At 47.4% G+C, this 26,760-nt stretch overlaps 1 protein-coding gene across 5 annotated transcripts in view; it reads right to left on the bottom strand.

Annotated features, from left to right (window-relative positions):
- Positions 1 to 26,760, bottom strand: part of LOC124127403 (structure-specific endonuclease subunit SLX4-like) — a 77,785-nt gene that overhangs the window by 19,504 nt on the left and 31,521 nt on the right. For 2 of the 5 annotated variants that reach the window (XM_048381122.1, XM_048381123.1), the window contains exons 11-16: positions 18,258 to 18,359; positions 15,878 to 16,072; positions 12,022 to 12,246; positions 11,547 to 11,705; positions 8,207 to 8,343; positions 4,499 to 6,591 (exon numbers count right to left, since the gene is read on the bottom strand). In XM_048381122.1, coding sequence (XP_048237079.1) covers positions 4,499 to 6,591; positions 8,207 to 8,343; positions 11,547 to 11,705; positions 12,022 to 12,246; positions 15,878 to 16,072; positions 18,258 to 18,359 — 2,911 coding nt within the window. The remainder of the gene's footprint in view (positions 1 to 4,498; positions 6,592 to 8,206; positions 8,344 to 11,546; positions 11,706 to 12,021; positions 12,247 to 15,877; positions 16,073 to 18,257; positions 18,360 to 26,760) is intronic. The other 3 variants (XM_048381125.1, XM_048381124.1, XM_048381126.1) reach the window with 3 other exon arrangements.

The raw sequence follows: 26,760 nt of genomic DNA, 5'->3' as shown, positions 1-26,760 counted from the left end.
ATACATGTCGGGTAACATGCAGTAGGACAATGTGGAGTGTGGCCACAGGGATACATGTCAGGTAACATGCAGTAGGACAATGTGGAGTGTTACCACAGGGATACATGTCGGGTAACATGCAGTAGGACAATGTGGAGTGTTACCACAGGGATACATGTCGGGTAACATGCAGTAGGACAATGTGGAGTGTTACCACAGGGATACATGTCGGGTAACATGCAGTAGGACAATGTGGAGTGTTACCACAGGGATACATGTTGGGTAACATGCAGTAGGACAATAGGGAGTGTTACCACAGGGATACATGTCGGGTAACATGCAGTAGGACAATGTGGAGTGTTACCACAGGGATACATTGCGGGTAACATGCAGTAGGACAATGTGGAGTGTTACCACAGGGATACATGTCGGGTAACATGCAGTAGGACAATGTGGAGTGTTACCACAGGGATACATGTCGGGTAACATGCAGTAGGACAATGTGGAGTGTGGCCACAGGGATACATGTCGGGTAACATGCAGTAGGACAATGTGGAGTGTTACCACATGGAAACATGTCGGGTAACATGCAGTAGGACAATGTGGAGTGTTGCCACAGGGATACATGTCGGGTAACATGCAGTAGGACAATGTGGAGTGTTACCACAGGGATACATGTCAGGTAACATGCAGTAGGACAATGTGGAGTGTTACCACAGGGATACATGTCTGGTAACATGCAGTAGGACAATGTGGAGTGTTACCACAGGGATACATGTCGGGTAACATGCAGTAGGACAATGTGGAGTGTTACCACAGGGATACATGTCGGGTAACATGCAGTTGGACAATAGGGAGTGTTACCACAGGGATACATGTCGGGTAACATGCAGTAGGACAATGTGGAGTGTTACCACAGGGATACATGTCGGGTAACATGCAGTAGGACAATGTGGAGTGTTACCACAGGGATACATTGCGGGTAACATGCAGTAGGACAATAGGGAGTGTTACCACAGGGGTACATGGCGGGTAACATGCAGTAGGACAATGTGGAGTGTTACCACAGGGATACATGTCGGGCAACATGCAGTAGGACAATGTGGAGTGTTACCACAGGGATACATGTCGGGTAACATGCAGTAGGACAATGTGGAGTGTTACCACAGGGATACATGTCGGGTAACATGCAGTAGGACAATAGGGAGTGTTGCCACAGGGATACATGTCGGGTAACATGCAGGGGACAATGTGGAGTGTTACCACAGGGATACATGTCGGGTAACATGCAGTAGGACAATGTGGAGTGTGGCCACAGGGATACATGTCGGGTAACATGCAGTAGGACAATGTGGAGTGTTACCGCAGGGATACATGTCGGGTAACATGCAGTAGGACAATATGGAGTGTTGCCACAGGGATACATGTCGGGTAACATGCAGGGGACAATGTGGAGTGTTGCCACAGGGATACATGTCGGGTAACATGCAGTAGGACAATGTGGAGTGTGGCCACAGGGATACATGTCGGGTAACATGCAGTAGGACAATGTGGAGTGTTACCGCAGGGATACATGTCGGGTAACATGCAGTAGGACAATATGGAGTGTTGCCACAGGGATACATGTCGGGTAACATGCAGTAGGACAATGTGGAGTATTACCACAGGGATACATGTCGGGTAACATGCAGTAGGACAATGTGGAGTGTGGCCACAGGGATACATGTCAGGTAACATGCAGTAGGACAATGTGGAGTGTTACCACAGGGATACATGTCGGGTAACATGCAGTAGGACAATGTGGAGTGTTACCACAGGGATACATGTCGGGTAACATGCAGTAGGACAATGTGGAGTGTGGCCACAGGGATACATGTCAGGTAACATGCAGTAGGACAATGTGGAGTGTTACCACATGGATACATGTCGGGTAACATGCAGTAGGACAATGTGGAGTGTTACCACAGGGATACATGTCGGGTAACATGCAGTAGGACAATGTGGAGTGAAGCCACAGGGATACATGTCAGGTAACATGCAGTAGGACAATGTGGAGTGTTACCACAGGGATACATGTCGGGTAACATGCAGTAGGACAATGTGGAGTGTTACCACAGGGATACATGTCGGGTAACATGCAGTAGGACAATGTGGAGTGTTACCACAGGGATACATGTTGGGTAACATGCAGTAGGACAATGTGGAGTGTTACCACAGGGATACATGTTGGGTAACATGCAGTAGGACAATAGGGAGTGTTACCACAGGGATACATGTCGGGTAACATGCAGTAGGACAATGTGGAGTGTTACCACAGGGATACATTGCGGGTAACATGCAGTAGGACAATGTGGAGTGTTACCACAGGGATACATGTCGGGTAACATGCAGTAGGACAATGTGGAGTGTTACCACAGGGATACATGTCGGGTAACATGCAGTAGGACAATGTGGAGTGTGGCCACAGGGATACATGTCGGGTAACATGCAGTAGGACAATGTGGAGTGTTACCACATGGATACATGTCGGGTAACATGCAGTAGGACAATGTGGAGTGTTACCACATGGATACATGTCGGGTAACATGCGGTAGGACAATGTGGAGTGTTACCACATGGATACATGTCGGGTAACATGCAGTGGGACAATGTGGAGTGTTACCACAGGGATACATGTCGGGTAACATGCAGTAGGACAATGTGGAGTGTTACCACAGGGATACATGTCAGGTAACATGCAGTAGGACAATGTGGAGTGTTACCACAGGGATACATGTCGGGTAACATGCAGTAGGACAATGTGGAGTGTTACCACAGGGATACATGTCGGGTAACATGCAGTAGGACAATGTGGAGTGTTACCACAGGGATACATGTCGGGTAACATGCAGTAGGACAATGTGGAGTGTTACCACAGGGATACATGTCGGGCAACATGCAGTAGGACAATAGGGAGTGTTACCACACTGATACATGTCGGGTAACATGCAGTAGGACAATGTGGAGTGTTGCCACATGGATACATGTCGGGTAACATGCAGTAGGACAATAGGGAGTGTTACCACAGGGATACATGTCGGGTAACATGCAGTAGGACAATGTGGAGTGTTACCACAGGGATACATGTCGGGTAACATGCAGTAGGATAATAGGGAGTGTTACCACAGGGATACATGTCGGGTAACATGCAGTAGGACAATGTGGAGTGTTACCACAGGGATACATGTCGGGTAACATGCAGTAGGACAATGTGGAGTGTTACCACAGGGATACATTGCGGGTAACATGCAGTAGGACAATGTGGAGTGTTGCCACAGGGATACATGTCGGGTAACATGCAGTAGGACAATGTGGAGTGTTACCACAGGGATACATGTTGGGTAACATGCAGTAGGACAATGTGGAGTGTTACCACAGGGATACATGTCTGGTAACATGCAGTAGGACAATGTGGAGTGTTACCACAGGGATACATGTCGGGTAACATGCAGTAGGACAATGTGGAGTGTTACCACAGGGATACATGTCGGGTAACATGCAGTTGGACAATAGGGAGTGTTACCACAGGGATACATGTCGGGTAACATGCAGTAGGACAATGTGGAGTGTTACCACAGGGATACATGTCGGGTAACATGCAGTAGGACAATGTGGAGTGTTACCACAGGGATACATTGCGGGTAACATGCAGTAGGACAATAGGGAGTGTTACCACAGGGGTACATGGCGGGTAACATGCAGTAGGACAATGTGGAGTGTTACCACAGGGATACATGTCGGGCAACATGCAGTAGGACAATGTGGAGTGTTACCACAGGGATACATGTCGGGTAACATGCAGTAGGACAATGTGGAGTGTTACCACAGGGATACATGTCGGGTAACATGCAGTAGGACAATATGGAGTGTTGCCACAGGGATACATGTCGGGTAACATGCAGGGGACAATGTGGAGTGTTACCACAGGGATACATGTCGGGTAACATGCAGTAGGACAATGTGGAGTGTGGCCACAGGGATACATGTCGGGTAACATGCAGTAGGACAATGTGGAGTGTTACCGCAGGGATACATGTCGGGTAACATGCAGTAGGACAATATGGAGTGTTGCCACAGGGATACATGTCGGGTAACATGCAGGGGACAATGTGGAGTGTTGCCACAGGGATACATGTCGGGTAACATGCAGTAGGACAATGTGGAGTGTGGCCACAGGGATACATGTCGGGTAACATGCAGTAGGACAATGTGGAGTGTTACCGCAGGGATACATGTCGGGTAACATGCAGTAGGACAATATGGAGTGTTGCCACAGGGATACATGTCGGGTAACATGCAGGGGACAATGTGGAGTGTTGCCACAGGGATACAGGTGGGATACAGGTGGGATACAGGTGGGATAAAGGTAGGTGTTAGTGATAGGTAGGGATGTGGTGGAGCGGAGACGGGAGTGGAGGCTAAGGGACGTTAGGAGTTTTATCTGTGAACACATCTGTGCTGGTGCATCTTGACAACCTACCTGTGTTAGGAGACCGGTGCATCCGTGCTGACTCCTCTGCAGCATCACCACAATCTGTCACCATGCCAACAGCAGACATAAGGACATTCTTGTCTTCTTCCTCCTGACTGTTCCGACCATCAGCCTCCAGCTTCCTCCCCTCCTCATTGTCTCCATGGCAATGAGGATATAGACTTGGCCTTCTCTTTCTACTCAACTTTCTGGTCTGGGAGGAAATCTTCTTAAAGCTGAACTTGCCGGGAAACTTGGGAGAGAAGGAAGACTGTGAGAGCAACTGGAAGTTGTCTCCAACTATCTCAAGGTCAGAATCAGAGGAATCCACAGACTTCTTGCCAGGTGATAGGGTCTTGTGATTCACTCCTGAGGACTTGGAACTTTGATTCCCATTTGATGACTTTGTGTGTGGATTCTGGCCTGAATAATTATTATTTCGACTCCGTCCTGATTCCACATCAGTTCCGGAGGCTGCTGTTGTTTCTGCATCTACTGACCTTGTGTTCTCCTTCTCAACAACAGGGCATGCTACCCTGGAACAATCGTCGTTTTGCATCCCTGATTCATTTTTGTCAGCATCTGTCTGGTTCTCTGCCAAGTAAGACCCATTAAGATGAACCAGAATTTCCTGCCCTGAATGGCTATGAACTATCCTGCCTACAGGTGTCGCCACAAAGTCCCCATCCATGGAAAGACCTTGGCTCAGATTGGTCAGTGCAGGGGTCTCCAACATGAAGGTCGACCGCTGTCGCTGATTGGGGATTGGGGTGATGTACAGAGAGTCCTGCTCCACCACAGAGTGACCTTGACCTGATCGGTCCAGAGGGGTAGACATCTTCATGTGTTCATCTGACTTAACTTTAGTGACACCTGGATTGGTTGTGGACATTTTTATCTTTTTGTCAGAATGGCCTTGACCTTTACCTGGATTTGATACCACTCTGTCGGGCGTCAACATCTTCAGCCTCTTGGGGGACTGCTTGGTCTGTGGTGTCACGCTGTGTGGATGAGTTTTCTTGCTCAGTATTGGAGATGCCACCAGTTCCTGGTCGGATGGTGCTCGCTTCCTCTTCGCTGATCCTGCCTTCCGACTGGGTTCTGTCTTGTCTGGAGACCTGACAGGCGACATAGCTACATACCGGCACCGACTGGGTTCTATCTTGTCTGGAGACCTGACAGGCGACATAGCTACATACCGGCACCGACTGGGTTCTGTCTTGTCTGGAGACCTGAAAGGCGACATAGCTACATACTGGGATATCCTGGAGACTGTTTCTTCCCTTGTTCCTTGTTGACCTTGACTTCCATCACTGTTGCCCTCCTCTGAGGAACTGGACCCACTTTGGATTATTTCAAAGTCATCAGATCCATGGGAGTGTTTCTCATCAGCTTCATGAGACTCAAACCCAGGGTCTGTTGCTGAACCAGGACCTGGGTGTTTGCTTCTTCGGTCACATGTCCTGTTATGTCTCATGGTTGGGACATCTATATCTGGGACATCATTATCCGAGACAGATGTGTCTAACAATAAATCCATCTCAACTTCTTCATCATCACTGAACAGCTCCTCTTCACCACTGTGTGGATCTGTCTTGGAGGGCTTTCTTGTCGATTTTCTATCAATGGAGTTATGAGCAGGTCTGTCCCCTGGATCTGCTCCATGCATGGGACCTGCAGAGCTGTGTCCTGTCAGCGCAGGTCCATCTCCAACCTCCTCTTCCACATATTCCACTGTGTCCAATTCTCCTCTGTGTCGACCAAAGTCCCCTACTTCCTCGATATCATCCTTGACAACAACATCTCCCAAACTCAGCCTGCGATGCAGTTGCTGCCGCTGGGAACAGTACACCTCCCTCCACTCATCCTCGTCGCTCTTACTTCCTCCTCCCTCCTTACAAGCACCCTTCTCACCTTGAGGGTCAAGGTCAAAGTCAGAGTCACTGAACATGTCATGACAGATATCATCGATGCTGGTAAGTCTGTGTGCCCTGCTCTCGGCCTGATTTGTCTTCATGTCTGTCTGTGTGACTGTCTGCATGTCTGTTTGCTGAAGCACCTGACTTGCATCACAAAAGGCAGTGAGATCTGTGACACAGAGCCTGCAAGGACAAAGTACATACATGACATGGTACATACATGACAAGGTACACACATAACATGGTACATACATGACAAGGTACACACATGACATGGTACATACATGACAAGGTACATACATGACATGGTACATACATGATTTGGTACATACATGACATGGTACATACATGATGTGGTACATACATGACATGGTACATACATGACAAGGGACATGCATGACATGGTACATACATGACAAGGTACCTACATGTCATGGTACATACATGACAAGGTACCTACATGTCATGGTACATACATGACATGGTACCTACATGACATGGTACATACATGACATGGTACATACATGACATGGGACATACATGACAAGGTACATACATGACATGGTACATACATGACAAGGTACCTACATACGATGGTACATACACGACAAGGGACATACATGACATGGTACATACATGACATGGTACATACATGACATGGTACATACATGACAAGGGACATACATGACAAGGACAAACATGACATGGTACATACATGACATGGTACATACATGACATGGTACATACATGATAGGGTACATACATGACAAGGTACATACATGACATGGTACATACATGATATGGTACATACATGACAAGGTACATACATGATATGGTACATACATGACCTGGGTCCATACATGACATGGTACATAAATGACATGGTACATACATGACTAGGTACATACATGACATGGTACATACATGACATGGTACATACATGATAGGGTACATACATGACAAGGTACATACATGACTAGGTACATACATGATATGGTACATACATGACAAGGTACATACATGAAATGGTACATACATGACATGGTACATACATGACAAGGTACATACATGACATGGTACATACATGATATGGTACATACATGACAATGTACATACATGAAATGGTACATACATGACATGGTACATACATGACAAGGTACATACATGATATGGTACATACATGACAAGGTACATACATGAAATGGTACATACATGACATGGTACATACATGACAAGGTACATACATGACATGGTACATACATGATATGGTACATACATGACAATGTACATACATGACTAGGTACATACATGACAATGTACATACATGACCAGGTACATACATGACATGGTACATACATGACTAGGTACATACATGACATGGTACATACATGACATGGTACATACATGACATGGTACATACATGATAGGGTACATACATGACAAGGTACATACATGATAGGGTACATACATGACAAGGTACATACATGAAATGGTACATACATGACATGGTACATACATGACAAGGTACATACATGATATGGTACATACATGATATGGTACATACATGACAAGGTACATACATTACATGGTACATACATTACATGGTACATACATGATAGGGTACATACATGACAAAGCTCACACAAAGCTCACTTTTGTAGATTAACTAAACTGTTTTCCACTCCTTTGCCAAGCTGCCTGAATATATTTTTACACTGGTTGACTATTACAGCTTACTTTATCTTTGTATCTGACGCTAAAATAAATAACAGCAATCTGATAACAAAGATCTCCTCACTGTTGGGCCAGGGCTTTGACCTCCGAGATGAGACTGGGCTGCAGACAGATGGCGCCACCATACACAAACTTCATCACTGCGAGCACCGCATCTCGGGAGGAGTTCAAGAGGTGGACAATGTCACCGCGCCTGGTCAGCTGAAACAGGGTTGAGTGTAATACAGAGATGTGGCCCCACAGACACACCTTTTACATGCCCTCACCCACAAACACACCTTCACCTTGACCTGACCCACAGATACACCTTCAACATGACCTGACCCACAATTACACCTTCACCTTGACCTGACCAACAGACACACCTTGAACATGACCTGCCTCACAGACACCTTGAACATGACCTGACCCACAGATACACCTTCAACATGACCTGACTCACAAATACACCTTGAACATGACCTGACCCACAGACACACTTAGCACCTTGACCTGACCCACAGATACACCTTGAACATGACCTGACCCATACATTGACCTGACCCACAGATACACCTTCAACATGACCTGACCAACAGATACACCTTCACCTGACCCACACATTGACCTGACCCACAAATACACCTTCAACATGACCTGACCCACAAATACACCTTCAACATGACCTGACCCACACATACACCTTCACATTGACCTGACTCACACATACACCTTCAACATGACCTGACCCCCAACTTCATCACTGCGAGCACCGCATCTCAGGAGGAGTTCAAGAGGTGGACAATGTCACCGCGCCTGGTCAGCTGAAACAGGGTTGAGTGTAATACAGAGATGTGGCCCCACAGACACACCTTTTACATGCCCTCACCCACAAACACACCTTCACCTTGACCTGACCCACAGATACACCTTCAACATGACCTGACCCACAATTACACCTTCACATTGACCTTACCCACATACACACCTTCACATTGACCTGACCCACAGATACACCTTCAACATGACCTGACCCACAAATACACCTTCAACATGACCTGACCCACAGACACCTTGAACATGACCTGACCCACAAATACACCTTGAACATGACCTGCCTCACAGACACCTTGAACATGACCTGCCTCACAGACACCTTGAACATGACCTGACCCACAGATACACCTTCAACATGACCTGACCCACAAATACACCTTGAACATGACCTGACCCACAGACACCTTGAACATGACCTGACCCACAGATACACCTTGAACATGACCTGACCCATACATTGACCTGATCCACAGATACACCTTCAACATGACCTGACCAACAGATACACCTTCACCTGTTCCACACATTGACCTGACCCACAAATACACCTTCAACATGACCTGACCCACAAATACACCTTCAACATGACCTGACTCACAGATACACCTTCAACATGACCTGACTCACAGATACACCTTCAATATGACCTGACCCACAGATACACCTTCACATTGACCTGACTCACACATACACCTTCAACATGACCTGACCCCCAAATACACCTTGAACATGACCTGACTCACACATACACCTTCAACATGACCTGACCCACAGATACACCTTCAACATGACCTGACCCACAGATACACCTTCACATTTACCTGACCCACAGACACCTTCAACATGACCTGACCCACAAATACACCTTGAGCATGAAATGACTCACAGAGACACTAGGCACCTCGACCTGACCAACAGACACCTTGAACATGACCTGAGCCACAGATACACCGTCAGGTTGACCTGACTCACAGATACACCTTTAACATGACCTGACCCACAAATATACCTTCAACATGACCTGACCCACAGATACACCGTCAACATGACCTGACCCACAGATACAGCTTCAATATGACCTGACTCACAGATACACCTTCAACATGACCTGACCCACAGATACACCTTCAACATGACCTGACTCACAGATACACCTTCAACATGACCTGACCCACAAATACACCTTCACATTGACCTGACCCACAGAAACACCGTCAACATGACCTGACCCACAGACACACCTTCACATTGACCTGACCCACAGATACACCTTCAACATGACCTGACTCACAGATACACCTTCAACATGACCTGACCCACAAATACACCTTCACATTGACCTGACCCACAGAAACACCGTCAACATGACCTGACCCACAAATACACCTTCACATTGACCTGACCCACAGAAACACCGTCAACATGACCTGACCCACAGATACACCTTCACATTGACCTGACCCACAGATACACTCTCAACATGACCTGACCCACAGATACACTCTCAACATGACCTGACCCACAGATACACTCTCAACATGACCTGACCCACAGATACACCTTCACATTGACCTGACCCACAGATACACTCTCAACATGACCTGACCCACAGATACACTCTCAACATGACCTGACCCACAGATACAGCTTCAACATGACCTGACCCACAGATACACCTTCACATTGACCTGACTCACAGAAACTTCTGGAACATGACCTGACCCACAGATACAGCTTCAATATGACCTGACTCACAGATACACCTTCAACATGACCTGACCCACAGATACATCGTCAACATGGCCTGACCCACAGATACACCTTGAGCATGACCTGACCCACAGATACAGCTTCAATATGACCTGACTCACAGATACACCTTGAACATGACCTGACCCACAGATACATCGTCAACATGACCTGACCCACAGATACAGCTTCAATATGACCTGACTCACAGATACACCTTGAACATGACCTGACCCACAGAAACACCTTGAACATGACCTGACCCACAGATACATCGTCAACATGGCCTGACTCACAGATACACCTTGAACATGACCTGACCCACAGATACAGCTTCAATATGACCTGACTCACAGATACACCTTGAACATGACCTGACCCACAGATACACCTTGAACATGACCTGACTCACAGATACACCTTCAACATGACCTGACCCACAGATACAACTTCAACATGACCTGACTCACAGATACAGCTTCAACATGACCTGACCCACAGATACACCTTCAACCTGACCTGACTCACAGATACAGCTTCAACATGACCTGACTCCCAGATACACCTTTAACATGACCTGACCCACAGATACAGCTTCAACATGACCTGACTCACAGATACAGCTTCAACATGACCTGACTCACAGATACAGCTTCAACATGACCTGACTCACAGATATACCTTTAACATGACCTGACCCACAGATACAGCTTCAACATGACCTGACTCACAGATACAGCTTCAACATGACCTGACTCACAGATACAGCTTCAACATGACCTGACTCACAGATACAGCTTCAACATGCCCTGACCCAGCACCACCTTGACCTGACCCACCTTCAACAGCTGAGGACACCTGACTGACAGAATGAGCCGATGGGCGTGGACAACACTGTGGTCTCTGGTTTCTATGGCAACATCCGAGGACTGTTCCTGATCCACCAGGTTGAGGTAGTGGCGCTGTAGGGCCGACATGGCCTCATCACACGCCTCCTTCTACAACAGAAACAGTTCGCTACATCCTGTGTAAATAGGTAAACAATTCTCTGTAGTCATCAACAAAACCACCCTGTCATTGAAGTTGCCAAACTAATATTTAAACAATTCTGAAAACAGACAAAAAACATGTTGCATTTAATATAAAACACATATTTCCTTATAGACATTTAAATGAGAAAAAAGAGTGATTGAGTTGGGTTTAGCGCTGGCTTAAAAATAAGCATGTCATGTTAGCTTAAAGCCGAGGTGGTGCAGGTGTCTTCCACTTCAGTGTCAGCAATGAGCACAACATTAGAACAGGGAAGTGACTAACGTTTATGTGAACCAGCTCCTCGGGACAGAATCCACTGGCGTCAGGGGTAACAGCATCCTTAGCAGCTTTATCCTCATCCCCATCAGCAACCTTGTCGTCCTCGCCCCCATCAGCATCGCTCTTGACATCACAACTGCTGTCCCCTGCCTCGGCGGCCAGTTCTGCTAGCAACATCGCGGTTGGCGTACATGTTATGTTCTCTGCTACCTGGCTTGTATGGCCTTCCTATAATCACCATAGCAACATATCACTCAGTTGTCTGGAACAACCGACTACTGACAATCTGCATCATCTAGGTTATCAGGAATTTGAATAATATTCAAGTGCAAGTTACAGTCAAACACTGTTGTGTCAAACTTAGATGTGTCGAACTTGATCAAGACTAAATTGATCAAGACTAATATTCATCAAACATTATTGACTAAGTTTACTCAGATATGATTCCTATCTTGTTAATATTGTGTTAACGCTGATACAAGCTCGTGATGCGGAAGTTGAATATGTCAGCTGTCATGTTTTGAACATGCATGTATTTCCTACTTATAATTATATATAAATGTAGACATATTTAATATGTGAATTGATTAAATTTCTACGCCAATTATTGCCAATAATAATTAATAATAAAAGTAGTGTTGGTCATTTATTTCATTTTCTCATTGTTTGTCAAATGTGTTTTGATTAATTCATTTTTCATGTCAATTGGTAGAATACATCGGATAACTTGAAGTATTTATGTAGGTTCCTGCAACTTCGACACAACGGTGTTTGACTGCATATCGAATATAACAAGCATAAAATACTCACATCCCCCGCCAATATGACATGTCGGGTTGTGTGCAATGTAAATGGCCTAATTGCAGCACTAAAAAAAGTTATTACTGGTGTTGTTTTTCCATCTGCAGTTTATGATAGAATTTTTTGAAAAATCCCAAACTATCAAAAGGCACCGGTTCACCACTAGACCTATCTATGTGCGAAGTTTGATAAAGAAATATAGTAAGGTTTTCAAGATCTGCTCCAGAAACGAGGACTACGGCAATTTTCAGTTTAAATCAAAGTCGTTGCCATGGAAACTCAAAAAATAATTTTTCTAAAAATCCCAAACTATCAAAAGGCACCAGTTCACCACTAGACCTATCTATGTGCCATGTTTGGTGAAGAAATATGGTACGGTTTTCAAGATCTGCTCCAGAAACGAAATGTGACGGACGGATGGACGGACGGACGGAAGGGTGGAAGGACGGAAAGACGGACGGACGGCACCCATTCCTATATCCACCTTCAACTTCGTGGCGGGGGATAATAAATTAACAATGTGCCAGTGTTACAGTCATAATAGATATCTTCTGTGTACCTAACGGTTTTAGTCCATGGCGGAAGTCATAACTCCCTACCTCCACATACCTGACAGCTCTGTTGAGGGAGACAGTTACAATGGCTATTTTCCACATACCTGACAGCTCTGTTTAGGGTGACAGTTACAATGGCTATTTTCCACATACCTGACAGCTCTGTTGAGGGTGACAGTTACAATGGATATTATCCACGTACCTGACAGCTCTGTTGAGGGTGACAGTTACAATGGCTATTTTCCACATACCTGACAGCTCTGTTGAGGGTGACAGTTACAATGGCTTTTTTCCTCGTACCTGACAGCTCTGTTGAGGGTGACAGCTACAATGGCTATTTTCCACATACCTGACAGCTCTGTTGAGGGTGACAGCTACAATGGCTATTTTCCACATACCTGACAGCTCTGTTGAGGGTGACAGTTACAATGGCTATTTTCCACATACCTGACAGCTCTGTTGAGGGTGACAGTTACAATGGGTATTTTCCACATACCTGACAGCTCTGTTGAGGGTGACAGTTACAATGGGTATTTTCCACATACCTGACAGCTCTGCTGAGGGTGACAGCTACAATGGCTATTTTCCACATACCTAACAGCTCTGTTGAGGGTGACAGTTACAATGGCTTTTTTCCTCGTACCTGACAGCTCTGTTGAGGGTGACAGCTACAATGGCTATTTTCCACATACCTGACAGCTCTGTTGAGGGTGACAGCTAAAATGGGTATTTTCCACATACCTGACAGCTCTGCTGAGGGTGACAGCTACAATGGCTATTTTCCACATACCTGACAGCTCTGTTGAGGGTGACAGTTACAATGGCTATTTTCCACATACCTGACAGCTCTGTTGAGGGTGACAGTTACAATGGCTATTTTCCACGTACCTGACAGCTCTGCTGAGGGTGACAGCTACAATGGGTATTTTCCACGTACCTGACAGCTCTGTTGAGGGAGACAGTTACAATGGGTATTTTCCACGTACCTGACAGCTCTGCTGAGGGTGACAGTTACAATGGGTATTTTCCACGTACCTGACAGCTCTGCTGAGGGTGACAGTTACAATGGGTATTTTCCACATACCTGACAGCTCTGTTGAGGGAGACAGCTACAATGGCTATTTTCCACATACCTGACAGCTCTGCTGAGGGAGACAGCTACAATGGCTATTTTCCACATACCTGACAGCTCTGCTGAGGGTGACAGTTACAATGGGTATTTTCCACATACCTGACAGCTCTGTTGAGGGAGACAGCTACAATGGCTATTTTCCACATACCTGACAGCTCTGCTGAGGGTGACAGCTACAATGGCTATTTTCCACATACCTGACAGCTCTGCTGAGGGTGACAGTTACAATGGGTATTTTCCACATACCTGACAGCTCTGTTGAGGGAGACAGTTACAATGGCTTTTTTCCACATACCTGACAGCTCTGTTGAGGGTGACAGTTACAATGGCTATTTTCCACATACCTGACAGCTCTGCTGAGGGAGACAGTTACAATGGGTATTTTCCACATACCTGACAGCTCTGCTGAGGGTGACAGCTACAATGGCTATTTTCCACATACCTGACAGCTCTGCTGAGGGTGACAGCTACAATGGCTATTTTCCACATACCTGACAGCTCTGCTGAGGGTGACAGCTACAATGGCTATTTTCCACATACCTGACAGCTCTGTTGAGGGTGACAGTTACAATGGCTATTTTCCACATACCTGACAGCTCTGCTGAGGGAGACAGTTACAATGGGTATTTTCCACATACCTGACAGCTCTGCTGAGGGTGACAGCTACAATGGCTATTTTCCACATACCTGACAGCTCTGCTGAGGGTGACAGCTACAATGGCTATTTTCCACATACCTGACAGCTCTGCTGAGGGTGACAGCTACAATGGCTATTTTCCACATACCTGACAGCTCTGCTGAGGGTGACAGTTACAATGGCTATTTCCCACATACCTGACAGCTCTGTTGAGGGAGACAGCTACAATGGCTATTTTCCACATACCTGACAGCTCTGCTGAGGGTGACAGCTACAATGGCTATTTTCCACATACCTGACAGCTCTGCTGAGGGTGACAGCTACAATGGCTATTTTCCACATACCTGGCAGCTCTGCTGAGGGTGACAGCTACAATGGGTATTTTCCACATACCTGACAGCTCTGTTGAGGGAGACAGTTACAATGGCTATTTTCCACGTACCTGACAGCTCTGTTGAAGGTGACAGCTACAATGGGTATTTTCCACATACCTGACAGCTCTGTTGAGGGAGACAGCTACAATGGCTATTTTCCACATACCTGACAGCTCTGTTGAGGGAGACAGCTACAATGGCTATTTTCCACATACCTGACAGCTCTGTTGAGGGTGACAGCTACAATGGCTATTTTCCGCATACCTGACAGCTCTGTTGAGGGAGACAGCTACAATGGCTATTTTCCACATACCTGACAGTCTGTTGAGGGAGACAGCTACAATGGCTATTTTCCACATACCTGACAGCTCTGTTCCAGCTCCTCTGACCTCCTCCGCCCTGGGATCTGGGACACGTGCTTCAGCTTGCTGCCGGCCACAATGTCGGACACACAGACTGGTGGCATCAGGGCCTCAGTGTAGTACAGGGAGCGGGCGTCTTGACCGTCAGTGTTGTCCACCTGCAGGGCTGTCCTCCGCCACAGCATACTGATGGACTGAAAAGAGAAGTACGATTCTTAGTTAAAAATTGTTTTTTAACATAATATTTCTGTTATACCATGAACATGACAGAACCAGACAAGCCAGTGACTGCACAAGCAATGATCATGGTGCACCAGGTGCCATGACACACCAGGTACCATGACGCACCAGGTACCATGACGCACCAGGTACCATGACACACCAGTTTCCATAACACACCAGTTTCCATGACGCACCAGGTACCATGACACACCAGGTACCATGACACACCAGGTACCATGACACACCAGTTACCATGACACACCAGGTACCATGACGCACCATGGACCATGACGCACCAGGTACCATGACACACCAGGTACCATGACAGACCAGGCACCATGACCCAACAGGCACCATGACCCAACAGGCACCATGACGCACCAGGCACCATGAGACACCAGGTACGATGACACACCAGTTACCATGACACACCAGGTACCATGACGCACCATGGACCATGACGCACCAGGTACCATGACACACCAGGTACCATGACAGACCAGGCACCATGACCCAACAGGCACCATGACCCAACAGGCACCATGACGCACCAGGCACCATGACAAACCAGGCACCATGACAAACCAGGCACCATGGCACACCAGGTACCATTGCACACCAGGTACCATGACACACCATGTACCATGAAACACCAGGTACCATGACACACAAGGCCTCATGGCACACCAGGTACCATGGCACACCAGGTGCCATGACACACCAGTTACCATGACACACCAGGTACCATGGTGCACCAGTTACCATGACACACCAGGTACCATGACACACCAGATGCCATGACACACCAGGTACCGTGGTGCACCAGTTCCCATGACACACCAGGTACCATGAAGCACCAAGTACCATGACGCACCAGTTTCCATGGTGCATCAGTTACCATGACACACCAGTTACCATGACACACCAGGCACCATGGTGCACCAGGTACCATGACACACCAGTTTCCATGACACATCATGTACCATGACACACCAGGTGCCATGTCACACCAGGTACCATGACACACCAGGTACCATGACACACCAGGTACCATGACGCACCAGTTACCATGACACACCAGGTACCATGGTGCACCAGTTACCATGACACACCAGGTACCCTGGTGCACCTAACTCACTATAAAGCCCATCTCACCTTCCTCTCTATAAAGCCCATCTCACCTTCCTCACTTTAAAGCCCATCTCACCTTCCTCACTTTAAAGCCCATCTCACCTTCCTCACTATAAAGCCCATCTCACCTTCCTCTCTTTAAAGCCCATCTCACCTTCCTCACTACAAAGCCCATCTCACCTTCCTCACTATAAAGCCCATCTCACCCTCCTCTCAATAAAACCCACTTCACCCTCCTAACTGTCAAGCCCACTTCATAAAGCCCATCTTACCTTCCTCACTAAAAAGCCCATCTCACCCTCCTCACTTTAAAGCTCATCTGATGATCCTCACTATAAAGCCAATCTCACACTCTTCACTTTAAAGCCCATCTGATGATCCTCACTATAAAGCTCATCTCACCCTCCTCACTATAAAACCCATGTTACCTTCCTCTCTTCAAAGCCTATCTCACCCTCCTCACTTTATAGCCCATCTGATAATCCCCACTATAAAGCCCATCTCACCTTCCTCACTATAAAGCCCATCTCACCCTCCTCACTATAAAGTCCATCTCACCTTCCTCACTTTAAAGCCCATCTGATTATCCTCACTTTAAAGCCCATCTGATTATCCTCACTATAAAGCCCATCTCACCCTCCTCACTTTAAAGCCCATCTGATTATCCTCACTTTAAAGCCCATCTGATTATCCTCACTATAAAGCCCATCTCACCCTCCTCACTTTAAAGCCCATCTGATTATCCCCCCTTTAAAGCCCATCTCACCTTCCTCACTATAAAGCCCAACTCACCCTCCCCACTTTAAAGCCCATCTGATTATCCTCACTATAAAGCCCATCTCACCTTCCTCACTATAAAGCCCAACTCACCCTCCTCACTTTAAAGCCCATCTGATTATCCTCACTATAAAGCCCATCTGATTATCCTCACTATAAAGCCCATCTTACCTTCCTCACTATAAAGCTCACCTCACCCTCCTTAATATAAAGCCCATCTCACCTTCCTCACTATAAAAAACATCTCACCTGACTGTTTTCTTCTCTCATCACAAACACCTTTGTCCCCGGCAAGTCCGGCAATCTTGAGTTCACTGTTGGAGGGGTTGAGTGCGGCTCATCCAAAGAAACCTGACGTGAAGGAGGAGGAATGAATTGGAGAGTGTTACGCTGTACCGGCCATACTGTGGGAGTCAAGCCAGTGTTGGTAGATGGGTACTGTCAGTGTACAAAGTACAGCCAACACTTTCTCATGGGTGAGGGTTACATGGGATATTGGACGAGGGTTACATGGGATATTGGGTGAGGGTTACATGGGATACTGGGTTAGGGTTACATGGGATATTGGGTGAGGGTTACATGGGATACTGGGTTAGGGTTACATGGGATATTGGGTTAGGGTTACATGGGATATTGGGCGAGGGTTACATGGGATATTGGGTGAGGGTTACATGGGATATTGGGTGAGGGTTACATGGGATACTGGGTTAGGGTTACATGGGATATTGGGTGAGGGTTACATGGGATACTGGGTTAGGGTTAGGGTTAGGGTTAGGGTTAGGGGTTACATGGGATACAGGACGAGGGTTACATGGGATATTGGGCGAGGGTTACATGGGATATTGGGCGAGGGTTACATGGGATATTGGGTGAGGGTTACATGGGATACTGGGTTAGGGTTACATGGGATATTGGGTGAGGGTTACATGGGATACTGGGTTAGGGTTAGGATTAGGGTTAGGGTTACATGGGATACAGGACGAGGGTTACATGGGATATTGGGTGAGGGTTACATGGGATACAGGACGAGGGTTACATGGGATATTGGGTGAGGGTTACATGGGATACTGGGTTAGGGTTACATGGGATATTGGACGAGGGTTACATGGGATATTGGGTGAGGGTTACATGGGATATTGGACGAGGGTTACATGGGATATTGGGTGAGGGTTACATGGGATACTGGGTTAAGGTTACATGGGATATTGGGTGAGGGTTACATGGGATACTGGGTTAGGGTTACATGGGATATTGGGTTAGGGTTACATGGGATATTGGGCGAGGGTTACATGGGATATTGGGTGAGGGTTACATGGGATATTGGGTGAGGGTTACATGGGATACTGGGTGAGGGTTACATGGGATATTGGGTGAGGGTTACATGGGATACTGGGTTAGGGTTAGGGTTAGGGTTAGGGTTAGGGTTACATGGGATACAGGACGAGGGTTACATGGGATATTGGGCGAGGGTTACATGGGATATTGGGCGAGGGTTACATGGGATATTGGGTGAGGGTTACATGGGATACTGGGTTAGGGTTACATGGGATATTGGGTGAGGGTTACATGGGATACTGGGTTAGGGTTAGGGTTAGGGTTAGGGTTACATGGGATACAGGACGAGGGTTACATGGGATATTGGGTGAGGGTTACATGGGATACAGGACGAGGGTTACATGGGATATTGGGTGAGGGTTACATGGGATATTGGGTGAGGGTTACATGGGATATTGGGTTAGGGTTACATGGGATATTGGGTGAGGGTTACGTGGGATACAGGACGAGGGTTACATGGGATATTGGGTGAAGGTTACATGGGATATTGGGTGAGGGTTACATGGGATATTGGGTGAGGGTTACATGGGATATTGGGTGAGGGTTACATGGGATATTGGGTGAGGGTTACATGGGATACTGGGTTAGGGTTACATGGGATATTTGGTGAGGGTTACATGGGATACTGGGTTAGGGTTACATGGGATATTGGGTTAGGGTTACATGGGATACAGGACGAGGGTTACATGGGATATTGGGTGAGGGTTACATGGGATATTGGGTGAGGGTTACATGGGATATTGGGTGAGGGTTACATGGGATATTGGGTGAGGGTTACATGGGGTTAAGGACAAGGGTTACATGGGATACTGGGTTAGGGTTACATGGGATACTGGGTTAGGGTTACATGGGATATTGGGTGAGGGTTACATGGGATACTGGGTTAGGGTTACATGGGATATTGGGTTAGAGTTACATGGGATAAAGGACGAGGGTTACATGGGATATTGGGTGAGGGTTACATGGGATACAGGACGAGGGTTACATGGGATATTGGGTGAGGGTTACATGGGATATTGGGTGAGGGTTACATGGGATATTGGGTGAGGGTTACATGGGATAAAGGACGAGGGTTACATGGGATATTGGGTGAGGGTTACATGGGATACTGGGTTAGGGTTACATGGGATATTGGGTGAGGGTTACATGGGATAATGGACGAGGGTTACATGGTTTATTGGGTTAGGGTTACATGGGATATTGGGTGAGGGTGACATGGGATATTGGGTGAGGGTTACATGGGATACAGGACAAGGGTTACATGGGATATTGGGTGAGGGTTACATGGGATATTGGGTGAGGGTTACATGGGATACTGGGTTAGGGTTACATGGGATATCGGGTGAGGGTTACATGGGATACTGGGTTAGGGTTACATGGGATATTGGGTTAGGGTTACATGGGATACAGGACGAGGGTTACATGGGATATTGGGTGAGGGTTACATGGGATACTGGGTGAGGGTTACATGGGATATTGGGTGAGGGTTACATGAGATATTGGGTGAGGGTTACATGCGGTACAGGACAAGGGTTACATGGGATACTGGGTTAGGGTTACATGGGATACTGGGTTAGGGTTACATGGGATATTGGGTGAGGGTTACATGGGATAATGGACGAGGGTTACATGGTTTATTGGGTTAGGGTTACATGGGATACTGGACGAGGGTTACATGGGATACTGGACGAGGGTTACATGGGATCCTGGGTTAGGGTTACATGGGATACTGGACGAGGGTTACATGGGATACTGGACGAGGGTTACATGGGATATTGGGTTAGGGTTTCATGGGATATTGGGTTAGGGTTACATGGGATACTGGGTGAGGGTTACATAGGATACTGGGTGAGGGTTTCATTGGATACTGGGTGAGCGTTACATGGGATATTGGGTGAGGGTTACATGGGATATTGGACGAGGGTTACATGATATACTGGATGAGGGTTACATGGGATATTGGGTGAGGGTTACATGGGATCCTGGACGAGGGTTACATGGGATACTGGGTTAGGGTTACATGGGATATTGGACGAGGAATACATAGGATATTTGGTGAGGGTTACATGGGATACTGGGTTAGGGTTACATGGGATCCTGGGTGAGGGTTACATGGGATATTGGACGAGGGTAACATGGGATATTGGGTGAGGGTGACATGGGATATCGGGTGAGGGTTACATGAGATATTGGGTGAGGGTTACATGGGATACAGGACGAGGGTTACATGGGATACTGGGTTAGGGTTACATGGGATATTGGGTGAGGGTTACATGGGATACAGGACGAGGGTGACATGGGATATTGGGTGAGGGTTACATGGGATATTGGGTGAGGATGACATGGGATATTGGGTGAGGGTTACATGGGATACAGGACAAGGGTTACATGGGATATTAGGTGAGGGTTACATGGGATATTGGGTGAGGGTTACATGGGATACTGGGTTAGGGTTACATGGGATATCGGGTGAGGGTTACATGGGATACTGGGTTAGGGTTACATGGGATATTGGGTTAGGGTTACATGGGATACAGGACGAGGGTTACATGGGATATTGGGTTAGGGTTACATGGGATACTGGGTGAGGGTTACATGGGATATTGGGTGAGGGTTACATGGGATATTGGGTGAGGGTTACATGGGGTACAGGACAAGGGTTACATGGGATACTGGGTTAGGGTTACATGGGATACTGGGTTAGGGTTACATGGGATATTTGGTGAGGGTTACATGGGATACTGGGTTAGGGTTACATGGGATATTGGGTTAGGGTTACATGGGATACAGGACGAGGGTTACATGGGATATTGGGTGAGGGTTACATGGGATACAGGACGAGGGTTACATGGGATATTGGGTGAGGGTTACATGGGATATTGGGTGAGGGTTACATGGGATATTGGGTGAGGGTTACATGGGATACTGGGTTAGGGTTACATGGGATAACCGGTGAGGGTTACATGGGATACTGGGTTAGGGTTACATGGGATATTGGGTTAGGGTTACATGGGATACAGGACGAGGGTTACATGGGATATTGGGTGAGGGTTACATGGGATACTGGGTGAGGGTTACATGGGATATTGGGTGAGGGTTACATGGGATATTGGGTGAGGGTTACATGGGGTTAAGGACAAGGGTTACATGGGATACTGGGTTAGGGTTACATGGGATACTGGGTTAGGGTTACATGGGATATTGGGTGAGGGTTACATGGGATATTGGGTTAGGGTTACATGGGATATTGGGTTAGGGTTACATGGGATAAAGGACGAGGGTTACATGGGATATTGGGTTAGGGTTACATGGGATACAGGACGAGGGTTACATGGGATATTGGGTGAGGGTTACATGGGATATTGGGTGAGGGTTACATGGGATATTGGGTGAGGGTTACATGGGATATTGGGTGAGGGTTACATGGGATACAGGACAAGGGTTACATAGGATATTGGGTGAGGGTTACATGGGATATTGGGTGAGGGTTACATGGGATACTGGGTTAGGGTTACATGGGATACTGGGTGAGGGTTACATGGGATCCTGGGTGAGGGTTACATGGGATCCTGGGTGAGGGTTACATGGGATATTGGGTGAGGGTTACATGGGATCCTGGGTGAGGGTTACATGGGATACTGGGTGAGGGTTACATGGGATATTGGGTGAGGGTTACATGGGATCCTGGGTGAGGGTTACATGGGATCCTGGGTGAGGGTTACATGGGATCCTGGGTGAGGGTTACATGGGATACTGGGTTAGGGTTTCATGGGATATTGGGTGAGGGTTACATGGGATCCTGGGTGAGGGTTACATGGGATACTGGGTTAGGGTTTCATGGGATATTGGGTGAGGGTTACATGGGATCCTGGGTGAGGGTTACATGGGATCCTGGGTGAGGGTTACATGGGATACTGGGTTAGGGTTACATGGGATACTGGGTTAGGGTTACATGGGATACTGGGTTAGGGTTACATGGGATACTGGGTTAGGGTTACATGGGATACTGGGTGAGGGTTACATGGGATATTGGGTGAGGGTTACATGGGATCCTGGGTGAGGGTTACATGGGATCCTGGGTGAGGGTTACATGGGATACTGGGTGAGGGTTACATGGGATCCTGGGTGAGGGTTACATGGGATACTGGGTTAGGGTTTCATGAGATATTGGGTTAGGGTTACATGGGATACTGGGTGAGGGTTACATGGGATACTGGGTTAGGGTTACATGGGATCCTGGGTGAGGGTTACATGGGATAACCGGTGAGGGTTACATGGGATACTGGGTGAGGGTTACATGGGATCCTTGGTGAGGGTTACATGGGATATTGGGTTAGGGTTACATGGGATATTGGGTTAGGATTACATGGGATACTGGATGAGGGTTACATGGGATCCTGGGTGAGGGTTACATGGGATACTGGGTTAGGGTTACATGGGATACTGGGTTAGGGTTACATGGGATACTGGGTTAGGGTTACATGGGATACTGGGTTAGGGTTACATGGGATACTGGGTTAGGGTTACATGGGATACTGGGTTAGGGTTACATGGGATACTGGGTGAGGGTTACATGGGATACTGGGTGAGGGTTACATGGGATCCTGGGTGAGGGTCATGAGTAACACTAATGAGTCAGGGATTTATCCAGCCCTGCTCAGAGGTGACAGTCTCCCCCAATGCTACAGAAACTGAGAGCAAAAATTGAATGAAAACAATTCTCAGAATTTGTGAAAAAAGAATATAAAAAAAAATAATCAAATATTCAACAATATCATGTCTTTTCCCAATTTGACTGCCAAGGCAGTTCCCATATAAATCACTGCGAGTTGTGGATCACACAAATTGCACAATCACACACCATAGGCAATCTCCTACAGGCCATCTCCTACAGGCAATCTCCTACAGGCCATCTCCTACAGACCATCTCCTACAGGCAATCTCCTACAGACCATCTCCTACAGGCAATTTCCTACAGGCAATCTCCTACGGGCCATCTCCTACAGACCATCTCCTACAGGCCATCTCCTACAGACCATCTCCTACAGGCCATCTCCTACAGGCCATCTCCTACAGGCAATCTCCTACAGACCATCTCATACAGGCCATCTCCTACAGACCATCTCATACAGGCCATCTCCTACAGGCAATCTCCTACAGGCCATCTCCTACAGGCAATCTTCTACAGGCCATCTCCTACAGGCCATCTCCTACAGACCATCTCCTACAGGCCATCTCCTACAGGCAATCTCCTAAGGGCAATCTCCTACAGACCATCTCCTACAGGCCATCTCCTACAGACCATCTACTACAGGCAATCTTCTACAGGCAATCTCCTACAGGCCATCTCCTACAGGCCATCTCCTACAGGCCATCTCCTACAGGCAATCTCCTACAGGCCATCTCCTACAGGCAATCTCCTACAGGCAATCTCCTACAGGCCATCTCCTACAGACCATCTCCTACAGGCAATCTTCTACAGGCAATCTCCTACAGACCATCTCCTACAGGCAATCTCCTACAGGCAATCTCCTACAGGCCATCTCCTACAGGCAATCTCCTACAGGCCATCTCCTACAGGCAATCTCCTACAGGCAATCTCCTACAGGCCATCTCCTACAGGCCATCTCCTACAGGCAATCTCCTACAGACCATCTCCTACAGGCCATCTCCTACAGACCATCTCCTACAGGCCACCTCCTACAGGCAATCTCCTACAGGCAATCTCCTACAGGCAATCTCCTACAGACCATCTCCTACAGGCCATCTCCTACAGGCAATGTCCTACAGGCCATCTCCTACAGACCATCTCCTACGGGCCATCTCCTACAGGCCATCTCCCACAGACCATCTCCTACAGGCCATCTCCTACAGACCATCTCCTACAGCCAATCTCCTACAGACCATCTCCTACAGCCAATCTCCTACAGGCAATCTCCTACAGACCATCTCCTACAGACCATCTCCTACAGGCAATCTCCTACAGGCCATCTCCTACAGGCAATCTTCTACAGGCAATCTCCTACAGGCAATCTCCTACAGACAATCTCCTACAGACCATCTCCTACGGGCAATCTCCTACAGACAATCTCCTACAGGCAATCTCCTACAGACAATCTCCTACAGGCAATCTTCTACAGGCAATCTCCTACAGGCAATCTTCTACAGGCAATCTCCTACAGGCAATCTCCTACAGACAATCTCCTACAGACCATCTCCTACAGGCAATCTCCTACAGACAATCTCCTACAGACCATCTCCTACAGACAATCTCCTACAGGCCATCTCCTACGGGCAATCTCCTACAGACCATCTCCTACAGGCAATCTCCTACAGGCAATCTTCTACAGGCCATCTCCTACAGACCATCTCCTACAGCCAATCTCCTACAGACCATCTCCTACAGCCAATCTCCTACAGGCCATCTCCTACAGACCATCTCCTACAGACCATCTCCTACAGGCAATCTTCTACAGGCAATCTCCTACAGGCAATCTCCTACAGCCAATCTCCTACAGACAATCTCCTACAGCCAATCTCCTACAGACCATCTCCTACAGACCATCTCCTACAGACAATCTCCTACAGACCATCTCCTACAGGCAATCTCCTACAGGCAATCTCCTACAGACCATCTCCTACAGACCATCTCCTACAGGCCATCTCCTACAGGCAATCTTCTACAGACCATCTCCTACAGGCCATCTCCTACAGGCCATCTCCTACAGACCATCTCCTACAGACCATCTCCTACAGGCAATCTCCTACAGGCAATCTCCTACAGGCAATCTCCTACAGACCATCTCCTACAGGCCATCTCCTACAGGCAATCTTCTACAGACCATCTCCTACAGGCCATCTCCTACAGGCCATCTCCTACAGACCATCTCCTACAGACCATCTCCTACAGGCAATCTCCTACAGGCAATCTCCTACAGGCAATCTCCTACAGACCATCTCCTACAGGCCATCTCCTACAGGCAATCTTCTACAGACCATCTCCTACAGGCCATCTCCTACAGGCCATCTCCTACAGACCATCTCCTACAGACCATCTCCTACAGGCAATCTCCTACAGGCAATCTCCTACAGGCAATCTCCTACAGACCATCTCCTACAGGCAATCTCCTACAGGCCACCTCCTACAGGCAATCTCCTACAGGCAATCTCCTACAGACCATCTCCTACAGGCCATCTCCTACAGGCAATCTTCTACAGGCCATCTCCTACAGGCCATCTCCTACAGACCATCTCCTACAGGCAATCTTCTACAGACCATCTCCTACAGGCAATCTCCTACAGGCAATCTCCTACAGGCAATCTCCTACAGACAATCTCCTACAGGCAATCTCCTACAGACAATCTCCTACAGGCAATCTCCTACAGGCAATCTCCTACAGGCAATCTCCTACAGACA

Source organism: Haliotis rufescens, unplaced genomic scaffold, assembly GCF_023055435.1.
Source record: "Haliotis rufescens isolate VD_foot unplaced genomic scaffold, xgHalRufe1.0.p SCAF_35, whole genome shotgun sequence".
NCBI classification, from domain to species: Eukaryota; Metazoa; Mollusca; class Gastropoda; order Lepetellida; family Haliotidae; genus Haliotis; species Haliotis rufescens.
The sequence above is the reverse complement of the archived record's forward strand: the minus strand, read 5'-3'. Positions and strand labels throughout refer to the sequence as shown.